This window comes from Euprymna scolopes, chromosome 16 (assembly GCF_053919585.1).
Source record: "Euprymna scolopes isolate OS-2025 chromosome 16, ASM5391958v1, whole genome shotgun sequence".
NCBI lineage: Eukaryota > Metazoa > Mollusca > Cephalopoda > Sepiida > Sepiolidae > Euprymna > Euprymna scolopes.
The window spans coordinates 21997877-22018100 of record NC_136497.1 but is presented as its reverse complement, the minus strand read 5'-3'; the positions used below and the strand labels follow the sequence as shown (position 1 = coordinate 22018100).

Sequence of the window (20224 nt, the reverse complement as noted above, 5' to 3'; positions counted from 1 at the left end):
AAATACTTTTTAAATAGAATTCATAACTTTATGACAAAAAATAAGTGCTCATATTGCAATATTAAACAAAGGCGAATGTTCACCTGTAAATTTTAGCTTACCTTTCATTTGAGCAAAAACAGAAATTACTTATATGATAGTTCAAAATTAAATACGCCCAACATATGTCCAATTTAAAATGTTTCTTTGGATGTTCTTATAACAAGTTTTTGGCTAATTTTTTTAGTTGAGCCATTGAATGCTGTTTGATGTAACTCCTTATAAATCCAAAGTAAAAGTTTAACTAGAAATAAGTAAAAGGCTTTAATAAAGTTTGGTTTTATTAATTAAAAATGTAACATTTGACTTGAAAAATTCAAATTTCCAAATAAAATTTTAACTTTCAATGTAGTTACAAACTTTTAAAGTCACACGTTTTAACATTTCTGAATATTTTAGATGAGACTAACACATTCACATGTTCTAATTTATTATTCAATGGCTAAACCCATTATTTCTAAGATATTAATTGAAAAGAGCTATTTAATAGACTCAAAGGTACTTCTGCACTTTAGTGCCCATTTTTCTGTGAATCGTGCTCGGCAATGCCAGACAAAAAACAGAAAACACTAGATTATATAACAACCAAGTAAAGAAAATAACCGCCGTACTATAACGAGAGAATGCAAGTATTAAAAAAAAAATGAAACAAAAAAACAGAAAGAAACAAAAACAGAAACCTATCGTAAGAATTACAAACATTTTACCGTTTTATTATCTTTTTAGGCAATTGTTTTTGTTATGTGAGGGGGGGGGGGGGAAATAATCCCCCCCAATTTTGGCCAGCCAATGACTGCAGTTTTTTGTAAAACAATTTGTTTATGCATTTTTTTGCGGGGAAAAAAAAAAAAAAAAAAAAAAAACTTTTTATTATTTTTATACAACTTTTTTTTTTGTGGTTGTCAGTTATTGTGTGTTAGGTGTATAATCTTTTGGGCAACCTGCGATATCCTGAAGGTAGGCTATTTCTTTAAGGATAATATTTTCTACTGGTTGAAGTAAAGCAGCCAATGACAGCAAAGTAGGCTGAGAAAGGTTGTTAGAGAATGTAGAAGGAGGAGGAAAAGGTTCCTAAACCAGGTACTTTCTGCTATATGCTTCATGATAGAGACAAAATGATTCTTTCCAAATTTGTCTCCACATAAATTCACTAAAATAACTGTCAAGCAGATCGCAGTTAGTTCCATGCACTCTTATTTCATTGCTTTGACTCCTTCCACAACCTGATTTGTGGTAGCCCTAGTCATAGGGTCCATGAAATGAAGGCTGTGGTTAACTGTAAGATGTTCGCCTTCTGATCCTACTTTGCAGTATGCTTTCCAGCAATCGGAAACTATCATGGTTCCCGGCAGTATGTACTTTTTTTTACGGAAGAAGGGCTTCTGATTTACGGTCTGGGACTGTGACAAGAAAACCCTCCTTCTCAGCAGAGTCACATCCTCCACAAATTCAGAGCGGTTTGACGACCCTCCCAACACTATGTTTTTGTCTAATGAAAACAGACTCATCAACTTCCACTGTGTATGCTGGATCTTCAATCTGCTGGAGATTCCTAAGAAAATAGCCTTGCCAAATATCCCTCAGAAAGTTGTTCCAGTGAGTGAGAGTGTGATCTGACCCGATATCGCACTCTCACCATGAGTTTTTGTGTGTTGCCATTTCAAACGCCCACAAATATATATAATTCATATAATCATAGGTAGCAGGAGATGGGACCTCTTAAAAAGATTCCATGGCCTACCGGCATCCATTGTATGCAATGGCCATTAGTGTACCTCCAGTCAAAACTATCGTTTGTTTTGTTTCTTCATGATGCACTTTCACTGACATGTTTTGCATCTCCTCTTTGTTGCTGCTAGCAGCTAGTTTTCCTGACAAAATGCGAAGACGTTTTCTGTGAACTTACAAATTATTTCCAGCCTAGATTGATTCATTTTCTTTTGTTTTGATTGAAGACCTGCAATAAAACTCTTTTCTTTCCTTTCTTTTCTTTCAGTTTTTTAACATCTGCTAGTGGTGTCTCTTTTGGCTCGCTTGTTATAATCTGGCATTTTCTACCGGGCGTTGCCAAGCGCGACTCACGGAAAAACGGACACTAAAGTGCAGAAGTACCGACTCAAATATAAGTGTTCAGAAAAATAAGAAAAACATGTTATTTTTAAACATTTGTTTTTCAAATCAAGTTTTATTAAAAAAATTGAAAATTAATCTTTTAAGGGACATAATCAAATGCCTGCCTGTTATTCATGTCACAATAGAGTTAAATATTAATAGTGTATGACAAAGGTGATTTAGCATTTACATATTCACAAAGTTAGCTATCATAGCAGTAAAAGCAGTTTAAAAGAAAGACCTAATATTGCAAGGTTTCTTGTTTTGACCATCTAGTCAATGAGAAAATGTAATACAGTAGTGGAAAACATCTCTACTTCCACCCCAAATATGAATAGTGATGAGAAAGATCATCAAATTTAAAAAAAAAAAAAAAAAAAAATTTTTACTAAGGAGAAATACAGACCATGATCCTTAACAGGTTCTATTTTTACAGAAGATGAAAAGGACAATCAATTTCGTTTGGCTAAAGAATTAAAAAAAAAAAAAAAACGTTGAAATTAACCAGGATATCAATAGTTATATTTACAGTGAAATTAATGTATATAATTTGGATTGCCTCTGAATTAAATAATTTTTGTAAATGTTTCCATTTGTACAAATATTAGACCAGAATATAACATTTTGTGTATGATATCAAATCTGAAGAAAAAAAGGATGAAAAAAAAATCAGATTGTTTTTTAAGTCTACGTTAAGGATTAGTTAAACTATTCTTAAATAAAAAGAATGTCAATGGAGGTGGAGAAAAGAAAAAACAATGTTAAACTTATGAAGCAATTAGTCAAGCAACAATGTTAAATAATTCCATCATGCCATTATCAAGGCTGAAAGCTTGAAAATATTTGCAAGCATGCAAATAACAAGTATAAAAAATTAATGTTAATAGGTTTTAGTTTTTTTTTTGTTTTTTTTTGTGCTTCTTCGTTATTAGAGCAAAATTCAGAAATAAAAATATTAAATTTCAAATAAAACTAACGGTATTTACTTAACTGTCATGTCTAAATGAGTAAAACATCTAAAAATTATGAAAAACCATAAGGTAGAAAACTAATTATAAATGAAAACCGTTTTCAAAAACAATTAGCGAAAATTGAGTTTCGCTAACTTGGTCTAAGATTTTAAGTTTTTCAGAAAATAATTACCTTCCTTGTTATGATTCGAACTCTCCAATTTGTTTTTAGCAATTTTTTTTTTTTTCCCCCCCCTCAATTTTTGCTAATTTTCTTCAAAAACTATTTTCATTAATTAATTTTCTACCTTATTTTTCAAAATTTTTGGATCTGTTTATTATTGCAACATGTACAACTATTACAAGTACATACTATTGATTTCACTTGAAATTCAATATTTTGATTTTCGAATTTCACTCGAATAACGAAGTAGCACCGTTTTCTTTTCTTTTTTTTTAAGGAAAAAAAATTTAAAGTATTGACATGCACTCATGAAAAAGTTTCTTCCTAAAAGAATTTTATAAAGCACAAAAAGACAAATTAAAAGTTAACACCTTATAGATTGTCTTCCTCTGAAGCAGCACATTGCAATTTCTACTAAGATGAATACTACAGCAGAAATTATAAGTTCTATATAGCATTTAGATAAAGCAAGGACTGAAAGCTATAAGCTGGAATATGTATCCTATTATTATTGAGATCTCAAGTAATGATTTTTTTTCACCATGTGTACGTGTTAATTGCATATGATGCTTTGTAGTAGTAGTAGTAGAGGTTTGAGAAGGTAGAAATCACACCTTGTAATCTTCCCATGTCTGATTCCTCAGATTCACTTTCTGAAGTCATAGCTGTGGCCCCTGCTGAGCTGGATGCTGAAAGCAGAAATCAGTATCTACGACTGACCCAATTTTGTTAACGTATTCAGGTGCAAAAAGGAAGGACAGTAAAAAACTGAAATTCCAAGATGCGGAGATGAGAGTGCGTGGAAAGTTTTGATGAAAGGTGAATAGACAAGTTAAAGTTTTCAATTTTTAAACCGTATAAAAAAAAAAATGTTTAAAAACAAGTAAAATACTAAAAATGTTTAAAGAAGCAAATAAAAATAGTTTCAGCACAATATTCTATTCTACAATAAAATGAATTTCATTGCATACAGTTTTTAAAAAAATGTTTTTAAGTTTAGGAATTTTTGAGATGAGAACTTATAATTTGGATTATTCAAACTAATAATCTCATCTGGGTTATTATATTCACATTCCGGCCAATGTAACCTTTGACCTTCTTCAGGATGTATCAGTGCACAAAGAAAAAAAAAAGTTCTATAGTAACAAGCAGTACTACTACACATCTATGCAAAATTAAGTTTAAAACTCAGAAAATTTAGTACTTAGGCAGAATACAAAACATGCTATGTTTCTAGATAAGATTTTCAAATTAAATTAAAGTTTTATATCTAATTTATTAAATTGTTAGGTGAAAGTATAGAATAATTACAAAACGCTTTCCTCTCTCCATGTTAAAAATGGGTTTCTATATCATTTCAACACAGCCCGTATTTTGCATAAGTACAAAAAATTCATAACAGAATTCTCCAAACTTTAACAATCAGTTCTCAGTAATTGTTTTCTTGAGGTTGAAGGTTTAATTTTTACTACAAGTGATAACTAATAACAAAATTAATATTTCTAATCAATCATAGAGGACACAATGAGAACAATCTAGCCAACATATTTAAAAGGTTTGTTTCAAAATTCTGTACAGGTTCTCAAGTTTGACAAAGATGCACCTGAAGGTCAAAGGCTGCACCAGCCTAATGTTGTGAACCTAAAAATCAAGATGAGGATAATCGTCCAAATACATTTTGACTTGATTCATCACATTTTTTTGTCTCATGATTTGAAACAAGATTTAAAATTACAAGCAAACTCATGAAGTAGTGAAACTTAAAGCATACACTCATCTGCATATAATTCACATCTAACATTAGTTTGCAACCATAGACAGATTTTATTTAATCATCCAATAAGAATTTAGAAAATTTAAAATATAACACCAAAAATGTACAATTAAAAAATAATTGAAAATCTAACGATTACTACATAAATTTAAAACTATTTAAAATTGACATCGACCGTAAATTTACTTTCAAGATAATATTTCATAAAATCAACATGAAATTCTAATTTTTTATTATTAATAAAATATAGATTTCAATATTTAAGCCTCAGTAATAACTTTCAATTAGCTAACGGAAAAATATATTCAATTAAAATAAGTATATTTTCATTTTAGTCAAGCAACAACAGATACTTGATAGTAAACTATGAATAAAAAATGACCATCTTTAAAGATAGAAGAGTTTTGTAATGAAGTCAAAAGATGTAAAGATCGAAGACAAACTAATAAAACGTGCTCAACAGAAAATAAAACAAAAACAAAATAGAAACTGCAGAAAAATCATCCAAATAATAAACAAGCAAACAAAATATACCGAGCCAAGAGAAATTCTTAATTTGATGCCAACAACTAATGTTTCATTTTTGGACTTTTGAGATGAGGATTGATTATTTGTATTATTATTCATCAGACTACTGTTCTCATCTTGAGTGTGATTTTCACACTCCAGATGAGAACAGTAGTCCGATGAATAATAATACATACAACTAATGTTTCATAAATAAGTATCGAGTCAGGAGAGAAAAACAACATTAAAGTATTTCATTGATATAACACATGAAGATATTCTTCATAAAATTGTAGAAAGATTTAAGAAAAAAAAGAAAATTTGTTACAAGAATTTTATAAAGTTAAAATTTGGTTTATCTTTTCAAAAACATTGTTCAATTTGATAAATAGAATAGTTTTGGAGCATGAAGACTCTTTTCTAAAATCAAGATTCAAAAACACCAGCAATGGCAGCTATGTGTTTTCTTCTTTCAACTGTCAGCGCAACAATTTGTTTCAAACATGTATTGTTGAATGTTTAGAGATAAGAAAAAGTATGGAACAATCAGTTTTAAAACATGAAATGCACACTTGATTGTTGATCGCAATATTGTAAAAAAGTGGTTATTAGCGATTTAAAATATACGTCTTATCGTTATATCGGGTTCTTATTTAGAATTTTATTTGTTAAAAAAAATAAATACAGAAAACTCTCCAAGGAACAAAGATACCATATTCCAAAAATCATATAAATTGATCAAGTAGTTTTATTTTTTTTTTTTTTTTAAATCATTTTTACGATTTTTATCATAAATTGTATCCATTATAGTTTGAGTTGTCTGCCTCTTATTTATAATTTTTTTTATTTTTTTTTATTACATTTTCACCCAAACAAGGCACATTGACACTTTGATGTAGGGGGCTACTATTAGGGGCACAGGCTAAAGGGATACTAGGTGGGGAGTTGGGCAACAAGATGTTGGTTCACGTTACACTTGAACTTCTGCATGTCAGTACAGTTAGGGAAGCAGGAACATGGCAGGGAGTTCCAAAGTCTAGCGGTTCTGGGGAAAAAACTACTGGAGTAGAAGGCTCTCTTACATCTAGGGGTCTCTACTGTGAAGGGGTGGGATTGCACTGCTTGTCGGGTTTGTTGGGAGTATTTACGTCGAGGGGGTACAAGTCCTTGCAGCTCGTCCGAACATACACAGTTAAAGTACTTGTAGAACAGGCAGAGGGATGCTACATTGCGTTGATGGAACAAAGGCTGAAGCTTGGATGATAGTTCAGGACATATTAGGTTAGCAACTCTCTTTTGAACCTTGTCTAGGAGTGAGAGACTAGTAGCAGATGCTCCATACATGGGCGAATGGTTACCTTATAGAGGTACAAGATACTTTCAGGGGTCAGTAGCTTTCTAGCACAGTAGAGAGAACCTACCTTTTTTGCAGCGGTCTTGGCAATGCTCTCAATGTAATTGTTCCAACTCATGGTTCCCGTGAACGTTAGGCCGAGGAGTTTAAAAGATGTGCTTTCAGATAAAGAGTCTTTAGCCATTGCTATTGGTGGTAGAGAAGGTTTCTTGTAGTTATTGAAGGAAACAAGTTTAGTCTTGGGAGCATTGAATGTGACCATCCATTTTTGTCCCCATTCCACTACAGATTGGAGGTCATCCTCTAGTGTTTCTGCCATTTCTTTAGATATGTGTTCATTTGTTTTCCTGTCGTGTCTGTTATAGAGCGTGGTGTCATCAGCATATATACCCATCTCACAGACAATTTTCTCAGGGAGGTCATTTATGAATATTAGGAATAACAGAGGTCCAAGGATAGACCCCTGAGGCACTCCCGCATTTATATCATATTGTTCAGATGTACGGCCATCGAGGACAACCTTGATTTTTCTCTTATCTAAGAAGGATTTAATTATGTTAAGTATTCTTCCAGTGATACCGTATGATCTGATTTTCCTGAGAAGGCCTTCGTGCCATACCCTGTCAAAAGCCTTAGATATATCTAGAGCTACCGCTCTACCCTCCCCTACTTTGTCAAGTGAATGGTATATACACTCGGAGATTACAGTTAGATTGTCTGCGGCGGAACGGGCTTGTCTAAATCCATATTGTTGGTTGGTAAGAAGTTTAGCATCTGTAATGTGATGGACTAGAGCTTGGTTAATTATGGACTCAAATATTTTGGCAAAAAGTGGGAGGAGGCTAATGGGGCGGTAATTTGCTGGGTCAGTTCTTTCGCCAGAATTCTTGAAAACTGGTACCACAGAAGCAGTTTTCCAGCAGGCAGAAAAGCAAGATTCATTAAGGCATTTATTGTAAAGTTTGGAGAGGATTGGAGCTACTTCGGCGGAGCACTTTTTTAATAGCACAGCCAAGATGAGATCAGGTCCACATGCTTTTGCAGTGTCAAGATATTTATAATGGCATGCACCTGAGAAGGGGTGATTTCCAGATCGTCAATGTGGCATCTGTCCGCAAAGGAAAGTCTGGGAGAGGGTGGTTTGCAGGGTCTAATGTGGAATTGGAGGCAAACCAAGTGGCAAGCATATTAACCTTTCGGTTGCTGAGCAAACAACTTCATGATTGTTGGATATTTGAGGAATTGTTGATTGCCCATTATTTACTACACTTTGTAGATTTTCCAGAAGTCACGGGTTCCTAATTTCTGAGCTTCAATGCATTTTTGGGTGGTTTCATTAAATTCTCTCTTAGCTATCGCTATTTCTTTCTTACAGTTACTTCTGACTCTATATACTTCTGTCTGTTTGAACTGGATTTATGTCGGTTAAATCTGTGGTATACGTGCTGCCTTTGCGCGATGGCAGCTGCACATGTGGAAGTAAGCCATTCGGGAGAGTGGGACTTGCTATAAAATTTCCGCGTGGGGACATGTGCTTCAATTGCTGTTTTGAACCATTCAGTGGTTTCATTTGTGCACTGTTCAGCAGGAAGTGAAAAGATATTTCGCCATGGGGCATCTCTAATGAGACCCCTGATGGCTTCCCAGTCGGCCTTTTTATAATATCTCGTTGTTTTGAGCAATGGCTCTTCCATTTTGGCTCTAGAGTTTAGAGTGATTTCAACTATTATCACTACATGATCAGCATTCCCAAGTGGGCTGTGGGCGTTCGTAACACAATCATCAGGAACTGTGGTCAGAAACAGATCTAAAAGCGATGCATGTTGCTCTTACTGGTCAGGGAAACGAGTTGGAAACGTAACCGTCTGTGATAGGAAATGAGATATAGAGAAGCTATGTGTTGTGGTACTAGCTGTGTCTGTGTAATTAGAGAATCCAAGTCAGTTACTGTGGTGGACATTGAAGTTACCAAATACATGAACTTGTGCGCTATTGTCGAGGGAAAGTGCTGTATCTATGCTGTCAGAGACTTTTTTTATTAGAGTACAGTCCTGGGTCGAGGGAGAGCGGTAGAGAAAATAAAAGTAACTAATATTATGTTGCATGTTAAGTCTAAAGCACATAAAGGCTTGATCGTCCGATTCTAGTTTTCTTTCTCTAGTCAGAGGGAGGGTGTTTCGAATATAGAGTCCAAGCCCGTGCATATGTCTGTCAGAGTCCTGACGGCAGAGTGGGAGATACCCGGGCATGTTAAAGTAGTTAGAGGGGATGGAGGAGTGTAGGTTAGTCTCACTTAGTGCTAAGATATCCGAGGTATTTGTTAGGAGAAATGCTTCAACATCATTTAAATTAGTTCTAAGCCCACGGATGTAAATAAATGCAAGCCTCAAGGGAGGAGGCAATTTGATTTTCTTTGAGTTTTGTCCTGGTATAAGCGTAATTTTAGATTGTACTGTCCTTTTTTTTTTTTAAGTTTAAGTTTAGGTAAGGGGTGCTGAACAAGTGGTTATGCAGAACACCAGGCATGCAACGCAAGTAGATCATCAGCTGACCTTCCATCTACTAGGACTGTGGCCTCAGAAAAGCCCACCGGGGATGAGTGCAGGGCCCCTTTCCATGCGTGACATGGCACTACAAACATCCCGATATTATTAAACTGTTGATGGAGCAGCCGCTCTAAGCGCTACCAAAGAGTTAGGGCTCCTGTCATACCAGTTGGGAACAGCAGCCAGGAACTGTCAATCCGGTACCCTCAACCCATCAGACGATGGTCAACCCAATCTACTTGTACTGGCATTATGATGTTCAAGCACTCCCAACTGCCCAGTTTAGAGGGGGATGGGATGTGTCAGGAGAGGGGGAAATCTGCGTTCACTGCCCTAGTCAGGAAACATGATTGACGACTAAATGTTTGTCGAATCCCTATGCTTCGACCTCTATGCCTGGCTAATAGGCAAAGAAGGAGTATGGAAGCCGGGCGATAGACAGTGCCTATCTACTCCTTAAGCAGTTTAGATTTGCACACCAGTAATTTGTTCGAGTCAGCAGCTCTAGGAAGGATGTCATCCAAGAATGGAGGGGCGTCCTTCCCCTTAGGTTTAGCTTCAAAACATGGTCAATCAAAAAAATAGCATATCCCTTCGTACAAATATTTAATTTTCTTAGTTGAAAAAAAAATATAATTATAGTAAATAAGCTACACAAAAATTTAAAAGGAACTGCATAGATTTATATTTTAGGGTTGCTTTTACAGCTCACTTGTGCTTACTCATATTTCTAACCAATCAGTGGTTTTATTACCCTGCATTATTTACATCAGCTAATTACACTTGGTTGAAATTTTGGTGCTTCTCAATTATAATAGTAATTATTATAATTTAAGCAAAAACAATTTTTTTAATTACTATTACCAGATTTTTATAAAAATGTATATTACTTATACCTTCATATTTCCTGGAAATGTCACTTTTTCTTTTTTTTTAAATAAAATACAGAAAAAATTGTATAAAAATGTTTTAGAATTAATATTTTCATATCAAAATAAAAGAATGCAAATTCAAAGAAATGGACAACTTTGCATACCAATACTTAGAAATAATCTTATAAAGTAAAGCAAGATCCTCTCCGCAATATTGTTAATGAGTACAGTTTTCTAACCAAAATCTGCATACGAAAATCTGTGTTGACAGAAATTTAAGCCAGTTATAAGTATGTGTTTTCAGAAACTGTACATTTACTTTTGTTTAAATTGATATATTTTGTTAGTTATATATACAAAAAAAAAAAAAAAAAAAGGGGGATAAATTTTCACTCTCGCATTGAAATCTACTACTATAGCCACCCACTTACACTGGAAAACTTTTTCTAAGATACATACATTAGTAGATTGATCCAATCACTAATATTTCTTTATATCTCTGAGCATTTAGAGAAAGTGACTTTCAACATCACATTTTAATCACTTTATTTTGCAATTTAATTTATAGACATTGTAAACACATATGCAAATTACAGTAAAATAAATTTCTATACTTGTATATTATCCATAGGGATAAGATACAAGTAAAAAGAATTATTTATAGTTATAAAAAAGAATATTTTAACATGTGATAGTTGATTTCATTTGCAAATTCATAAAAATTGGAATAGTAATAATGACCCAACAGATCATGTAAGCATCTAGTATATTCATAAAAGATTTTCTATAATATTTTAATAAAATAAAAAAATAAACTATAAAACATACCAAAAACGTAACAATGATCAAAATAGTTACAATATGTTTAGAAATAAATGTTTTAGAAGCTGTCTGTTTACTCTTGAGAGATCATGCATACCTCTTATAAGGGTGATATGTATTGAAAACTTTGAAAAAAGGGTTGCGCAAATCCAAACTGAAATCAATGCCAAGATAAGCAAAGAAAAACTGATATTTCAGAGTTCATTCTTCTTCTAGCCGTTGTACAACCAAAACTTGAAAATCTAGTCTACCCTATATTTCCAGGCATATGCATACCTTAAGATAGGATATTCCAAGTGAAAGTGATACATAGTCTGCTCCTTATATAGGTTTTGTTATTAAAGTAGCATTAAAATTTTAAATTCCATTTTTGATTTTTGCTTACCTGTCAACACATTTTCTCCACTTTTTATTGTGAGAACAAAATGTTTGCAGGATCTCCTTTAATTTTTTTAAGAATAAATACTGAAAAGTTGTATCTAAAGACTTAAAATGTTTATAACATCAAAGTTGTATTGAACTATAAAATAGCAACCAGTTTGTGCACATTCGATAGAATATAATCCTTATACAAAGTTTGTTACAAACAAAACAATGCTTTTTTTTTTTTTTTTTCAAATTTTTAAAGCTTTGCCTCAGCTTGATTTATCACATGAATTCATAAAATTTTATTAAAATAAATATATCTTATGAGAGAATTCTTCCTGAAATTTTAAGTGACCCTTTTTAAAGTAAAAGTATTTAAAAAAAACTAAAGTTCTAATTTTTTTTTTTAGATGAATGCTGATTGTTTATATTGGACTATTGTTCTCATCTTGAGTGTTATTTGTGCAATGGTTAAATCAGATTTAAAATTCTGCCACATAATGTAATTTTTTTTAAAGTTTGATAAACGAACTGACAATAGTTGATGGCAACCTAAAGACTGCTTTTTCATTAGCTGCTACACAAAGTTGTAGGTGATAGGTGAGTATACTTCTTTCCCTTGATTGCTCTATCTTCATCTAATAATATTGTTTTAGCAAAGGGGTACGAACATATTTCCTAGGTTTCTCTATCTAGGACTTATCCCAAGTCTCTTGAGCCCATTAGTGAACACCAACCATTATACTAAAATACCAAATCTACAGAAAGTATATGAAATACGTTATGACTAAAATGCAGATTTATTTTTATATTTTATTAAAACATAAAAATACTAATGAATTACATTCATGTTAAAGCAAAACTTGATAAAATAAATCACTTTTCTCTTGTGGCATCTGAAGCAGAATAATCTTTTGTTAAAATATTTTCATCAGTTTTCAGACATTTTTTATAGCTTTAAATCACAGAAAACTCAATCAAAAAAAAATTTCTTTTGTTAACTAAAATCCATTGGCAAATAAGACCAAAAGAAAAATAAAGATGGGTTTTAATCTCCCTAAAAAAAAAAAAAAAAAAAAAACTGAGGTTGCATCTACCCAGGATTCTCTTTACTTTCATTTTGTTCAGTGCCACACACCCCTCTTTTCTTCTCTTAATTCTTTATAAGAAAATAATCACACTTTTAGAAAGATAATTTTGTACATCAGTAAAAAAAAATTGGTTTTGCAATAAAATCAAACATCTTTAAATAGGATTTTAATAATTCAATTATTGTATTGTTTAATAATCAACTTAGTTTAAAGAAACTAAAAAAAGTCTAGCATGTTTATAAAATCATCCTATGACAAGCATTATTGAAATTTTAATTTCAGTATGATTTTTTTTTTTTAAGGTGATACCTTGCTCCAGTATCAGTATAAATAGGCATATGCAAAAAATAAAAATACATATAAAAAAAATTTTTTTTCAAATTTTCATTACAATAGATATTCAATTAATAGTAAATCTATATAGCTATGGCAAAGTTCTGCATGTCTCAGCATCATAGTTTAACATTTGATTCAAGAGCCAAACTGACCGCAGATTTGGAACTGGCACCTTTAATCCAATGTCCTTATTGATATCAGAAGTTCTGAAACTTAGTTTACATAGAAAATAAACAAATGTTCAGACATTTTTAGCATTCCCCTTCAAATCTAAGCAAGCATACTTTTAGTGAAAGGATTCAGAAGAAAATAAAATCAAGATTTAAAAAAAAAAAAAACTTTCATCTTATGCAAACTATTTTAGATCTATGTAGAGTGTATATCAATAGGCTTGACTCGAACAATTTAAATAAATTACAAAGAAAATATTCTGCTTAATCAGTTCCAATACATGATGCTATCTTTCAAGTTTTGAATCTCAATTTTTTTTGTTACCACATTCCAATTATTTCTTAGCTGATATTGATCATAATAAACTTAATGCACCTGGTTATTTCATTTTTAATTATTTTATTGCAATTTAAAGTTTAAAATAAAGCTTGTTTCATTTGAACATGCAGAAAAAGTTGTCCTCTCTTCCCTTGTAGTTTATCTGTTATTGGAAATTTTTAAATTTTGAGAAAAAAATAATAAATCCTGGCTAAAATAAGGTTTAAAACTTTTTTCAAGGATGATTCTAATGCTTCTTGAAAATAGATTTAGTCTTTTTATTGAATGAACTATTGAGACTTTAGAAAAGTTGCATTATTAGCAATTTTACATTATGTTTTACAATAGAGAAACTATGATTCTTTTTTTTAAAAACAATTGATGTTTTATAAGATTACAGAAGTGATGAAAATGTAAAAGAAATAATTTGATAATAAAAAACAAGTTTGTTGCTTATTTTATTTCATGAATGAATTCTAACAGGAAAAATTTTTTTTTTTTCGTTTATTTTTTTTTCGAACAGTAGTATGGTGGATAGAGGCTTTGAGTCTCTACAGTTTTAGGTGAGCACTGTCTGAAGATAGCAGTTTCAATCCTACCCAAGCAAGCTAAAGGATTGGTTGGCCAAAACATGGAGATAACTATCGGATACAGTTACATGACTCAGCATTCCTATCCAGTCACAGATAATCACCTGAAGAAGGCCAGAGGATGAGTTGGCCGAAACGTGGTGAAACAACAACTGTGAAGATGAGAATAACAGTCCGCAAAAGAATACACAAATTGAAAAATTCGGAGATTTTATTAGAATCTTAGCCAGATATGAAAATCCAATATTCAAAACATGCAAACAATATAGAAGCATCTACACTAAAAAGCTTTTACATTGAGCAAATGCAAAAAAGTGAACTCATAAATTATGGCTAAAAATATAAATTTTGATTAAAAGTATTTTTTTAAAAAGATTTAACAAAAAATTTTAAACATCAAAAACCAAACTTAAAATACAATGATTTTTATACAAGTGAATATTGATTAGTTTTTGTTCAGAATTCCCCTTATATTAAAAAAGAAATATTAAGAAAAATTTGCATGATGTACATACCTATGACGAAATCGGAATATATCCCAAAAATTATGTAAATTAACCAAGCAATTTTATTTTTTTTATAAAAATAATTTTTAATTCATAATTACAACATACATTTTGCAAGTTTTCTTATTTAAAAATAAAACTACTTAATCAATTTATGATTTTTTGGAATATGATTTTATTTCGCCATGAGTACATACTAACAGATTATTCTTTATTTTCTGTTTTTCAATATAGGGAGAATTCTGGACAAGAATCTATTTATTTACCGTAATTAAGTAAAGATTTTTAAATACTGTACAATAAATACTGAAATATATTTTTATAAAAAAGAAAATAGACTTTGCAGTGTTTAAACATTGGTACAAGAAACTTATTTGTAACATGAATAGATATTTTACACAAAGCTATTTAACATCTGGATCATACAGTTTGCTGAAAACTGAGTTATAAAAAAAAAAGAATAGTACAAAGTTCAAAAAGAAATTAATGGAACTAAACTTTGGGAAAATATGACATGTCGAAAAAAAAAAAAAAAAAAAGACAAGAAATAAGCAGATTGCTTGACGAAAATGATAACGATTGAACCAAATAGTCAAATCTTGTGAATACAATTTTTCTTGCCACTGATTTTTCAGATCAGGAAAAGAAACATCGAATAACCATTTTACATGCAGCAATAATTGTCATCTAAATCTCACTTTTTCATAGAATATAATAAATTGTGACAGAACAGATTCAGTTTATGGTTTATTATCGAAGCATTTTATGCAAAAGTTGTAAAAATTAGACATGGAATTTATTTTCATGAGTTCCTGTGGAAATTTTCTGATATTTAATTTTTGATTGGCAGCTTGTTAACACTTTAAAAACACTTCAATGCAACCTATTCAAGGAGTTGACACATAAGAGTGACAACATTTTCTTTTTGATGTAATTTTTAAATGCACATTCAACAATCTTTAATACAGATACACAAACATTGAAAATTCAGTTATAAACTTTTTTATCTCCCACATCTGAAAAACTTACTATCATTGTTAGTCATTTTTTTCATTAGAAACTTAGAAATTGAAAGTTTTTAACTGCCTAAAAAAGACTTTCTTTAAATTATAGAAGCTAGAGGTTTCGATGTCAATATTCTTAAAGTATTTCCCTAACAATATTAAAGATAATTATAAAGTCAAAATTCACCATTCATTTTTGCTTTTGAAATTCTTGTGCTGAATATTTACCAACAAGACTGAAAAAAAAAACAAAAAAAAAAACAAACTATATCAACAACTTACCAGTACTGGAAAACAACACGGAATCTTCACCATTTCTGTTTCCACCAGTAGCACCACCTCCTCCACCACCTCCTCCTCCTCCTCCTCCACCACCACCGCCGCCACCTCCTCCACTCCCACCTCCTCCACTTTCTCCAGTGGATGACCCTCCACTGGAGCCAGTATTATCTGCACTCTGACCCTGAGACATTGGGTTATTAGCTAGCGGTCTTGACGTCCCTCCAGCACTACTTCCACTAGTTTGACTGCCCACTCCCTGCCGTTTTGCTACAGCCGAGGAACGTCGACCACTGAATGGAAAAAAAGAGAAAAAGAAAAAAAAGAAATGTGAAAAAGTATTACACAGAAAGAGGGGTTGGGGAAATAAAACTATAGAAATTTCTTGAAATAATTTGGTTGCAAATGACTAGTGCAATTCTGAAATATGCAATTCCATTTTAGACTAAAAACTAGGAAGATCAATTGACTACTGATAAAGATGAACAAGGCACCATTCAGGTAAATGGTCAAGATCTCCCCAGGAAGCGCAGTATGAAACATGTTTGACTACCAATCATGAATGAAATCTTCATTGGAAAAAAAAAAATTACTGCTGTATGATTACATTATTGACAGAATTCTTGAGAGCATAATGAAATTTGTTGGCTTGGAAGTTGAACATGATTATTCTATTACCAACTTGGACTATGCAGACGATGTTGCTATTCTCAAAGAAACAGACACTGATATCCAGCAGTCATCGAATAATGTCAATACCACCATAAAATGCCTAACTATGATGATCAATGGCTCAAAAAACAAAAGTGCTGTCAACCCACTACCCTTTTTCTAGTAGAGTGCTTATCACTCAACAGCGTCATAGCCAAAGAAATTGAGCAGTTCAGGTATATTGGCTTAACATTTATCTCTACTGGATAGGATAAGAAAAAGATTACAATCCATATAAATCATGCTCGTACAGCTTTCTGTGGTCTTGATAAAAAGTAAAATCAGTAAAATTGAACATATTCCAAGTACTGACATACATGATGTTGTATGGTTATGAGACTTGCCTCTTACGCAAAGATCTTCACGTACTCAAGGTTTTCAACATGTACTGCCTTCAGTGCATTTTAAATACCAAAGGAAACTTTGCTAGTTTGGTCAAATTCTTTGACACGTTGGAGAAGAATTCATCCACAAGTTGGTAGCCCCAAACACACTTGCTGGATGGAAGAAGTGTAAAGGCGTCAAACTGAAGATTGGGATAGGAACAGTGAAGACAAACATGGAGCTGGTAGCTGGGCTCCACAATTTCGGTGTTTGTTGCTATAACTGGGAACGGTTGAAGTATCCCAAGGCTGCCTAGTGACAGGAATGGTCTTGAAATGAGATAGAGTGAACTCATTCAGAACCGGCACAAACTCTTCCTTCAGGGGTGAATGCTGTTACAGTTACAGAAATAGTTTTTCTCACATTGGGGTCCCCTGTGATTCATGAATCAGTGATGAATTCTAGCCAAAGATCTGCCAGATGGCAGTATGACCTTCTGTTGCTTTATACACCGCAGAATGCCAACCATCAACAAAGGAACCAGAAAGATTGTCAGTCATACAAAGATGCTAAATCAGACATCAAGCCAGATCAAACTGGAGCATTGCTGAAATATCGATATTGGCCCGTTCCAATATTCTGCCAATGTTAGTTGAAATGAGTGAAAATCGTTTGTGCTGACACAGACATGAAGTGCATTCAAATAACATGCTGACAAGTTGTTGGATATGAATATAATAAAGGGAAGTGAAAAACAATCCTGAAGAACAATTACATCTACGTGTAGTGAATGAGGACGACCGATGAGACAGGTTGGAAAAAAGTGGAACATTGGTCGTCATGCAGTGTTATAAATTGAGCATTAGTCTACGACTCTGTAGACTATTAAAGTCCATTTGAAAATACAGAATATGCTGTTGGCTGAAGCCAATATTTTTACAATAATGAAACAGTCTAAATGAGATTCGAAGTTTGGCTCAATGAGTTTTTTTTTTTTTTTTAAGAAACTGTCTCAGGAGGGGGAGGAACCCAGAACCCCTTGAAATAAACCATGTGAAGGGTGTGAGAGAACATCACACCTCAACAGACTAAAAGGATGGAAGAACTGTCTGACAAGAGAACTTATATACCATAATTGTGGAATTACTGGACACTTACAAAAAGTGTGTTAAAAATCAGAGATCGACAACGGAATTCAACATGACATCAGTCAGAGGAGGAGAAGGAGGACCAGCGTTTTATGAACAAAAACAGAAATTAGCAGCAATACAACATTTTGCATGGAGTAGAGGTAGATTCAAAAGAATACTCCACCGAACAGCCACCCTCCATAAAAGTCTAAGTATCTTTGATACTGGAGTCTCATGCAAAATTTGGGCGTGCCTTAGATAAGGGGATTTGCTGTGGAATACACCATATCCAGGTCGTTACAGATACTGGTGCTCAAAAGCAAAGTGGCTCTGAAATACTGAAAGTATTGGGATGCACTACCAACATGCTAATACCAACTACCCATAGGATACCTGGAATCACAAACGACCTTTAAAGGAATAATTTTTATGTGTATTAAAGTTGGCCTTAAAGAAACCAGACAAGTCGTTTACATATCAGAAAACATGTCAGGATTTAACTTATCTGAGTCGGGAGTTAATCCCTCGCAAGTTCTCACACCAGATATTAAAAGCTGACATGTCAACCTCGAGTAACGAGATGCGGATGTCCCCAAAGAGAAACATTCTGAACAGACCTATAAGAATCTTGTTTACCTCTATTGGAAATAATAGGGAACGTTTGGAACAATGGTTACAGGAGCACTTCAAATCAAGTGCATACAATACCTGCCCACATCAACTGTTACAAGAAATGTCAGGGAGACCACTGGATATAATGTTCGCACAAGAAGAGAAATCATCAGCTGTACACACACCCAGTTCCATCCCCAACATTGCAAAAGGGATAGATAGGGATGTTGTGTTGAGCATCGTTAAACAAGTACCGGCAGGTACCCCTACGGTCTAGTGTTCGAGGATGGTGGTTACACCAAAGAACAGATCACAAAGAAGGATGGTGGCCCTACAAAAATTGAATGCTGCAACGATAAGGAAACCCCATCACACGCCGTCCAATTTAACCAAGTGTCTATTGTGTCTGTACAAACCAGGAAAACAGTTTTAGATGCATGGAAGGATATCAGTTTACACTTCTTCCCAACAACCCAAGATGCAACCACATTCATAACAGAGTAGAGGCGTTATCAGTACCTTGGAGCAACCCAAGATTTCCACGCCTCTGGAGACAAATACACTTGCCTGTTCAACATTACAGTAGACATACTACAAAGGACTTGCTGCATTGATGATAACCTTTTCTGGAATAAAACTATGGAATCTTCTTTTTGGCACACAGTGGACTATATCACTCATTATGGCAGAAATGAAATTGTCTTCAATCCTGATAAGTTTAAATTTGCAGGCGACGAAGTCGAATTTGCTGGCTTTTTAATAACTGTTGAGAGCATAAAGCCAACTAAAAAAAAATGACTGAAGCTATTCTCAATTTCGCAATGCCAACAAACACCATTAGCATCAGATTGTGGTTTGAACTGGTTAACGATGTATCATACCAATTTTCACAGGCCAATGTCACACCACCCCCTTCAAGAATTATTGCGCATGAAGGACCACAATTTCTGTTGGGATGCTACCCTAAACAAGCTTTTTAAAGAATTATAAAAAAACAAATAAAAAAACAAATAAAAAATTCTTTGGAAAATAGTGGAGGGGGGGGGGTCAAAACATTTGAGATGAACAGAGCAACTTGCCTCTCAACGGACTCTAGCAAAGTTGACATCAGGTATTTTCTGTTTCAGAAACATTGCCATTACCCAACAAAATATGGACCTAACTCTGGTAAGGACCAGTGAAAAATGATTTTGCTCGAATCCCGTTTTACGAAGGAAGTGGAGTCTTGCTACTCTCCCACAGAGGGAGAAGCTCTGACATTGATATACGCATTGGAGTCTTGTAGAAGAAAAGGTTATCATCAATGCAGCAAGTCCTTTGTAGTATGTCTACCTCTTGTTTTGAGGTGCCCAGATTTATTGGTTACAGTGGACCACCAGCCACAGGTAGAAACATTCTCAGATCAGATCCTGGAAAACAAAGTACCCATACTTGTTTTTATTTTCAAAGAATGGTCGTTAACGTACAGGTTATGGATTTAGCACGTTCTTGGAAAACTTAACGCCGCACCGGACTGCACTTCTCAATACCCGTCAGATTAAAGACCACTGATACTACTCAGCAGATTGAGGGGGCCATGCAAGCATCAATCACAATCACATGCATGACCCCAAATTTCAAGCTATA

The 20224-nt window shown here is 33.4% G+C and overlaps 1 protein-coding gene across 5 annotated transcripts in view; it reads right to left on the bottom strand.

Annotated features, from left to right (window-relative positions):
- LOC145295876 (E3 ubiquitin-protein ligase TRIP12-like) overlaps positions 1-20224 on the bottom strand; it is a 279814-nt gene that overhangs the window by 116396 nt on the left and 143194 nt on the right. For 4 of the 5 annotated variants that reach the window (XM_080141617.1, XM_080141619.1, XM_080141618.1 and 1 more), the window contains 2 exons: positions 15825-16114; positions 3900-3974 (listed from right to left, as the gene is read on the bottom strand). In XM_080141617.1, the coding sequence (XP_079997743.1) occupies positions 3900-3974; positions 15825-16114 (365 nt within the window). The remainder of the gene's footprint in view (positions 1-3899; positions 3975-15824; positions 16115-20224) is intronic. The other variant, XM_080141620.1, reaches the window with a different exon arrangement.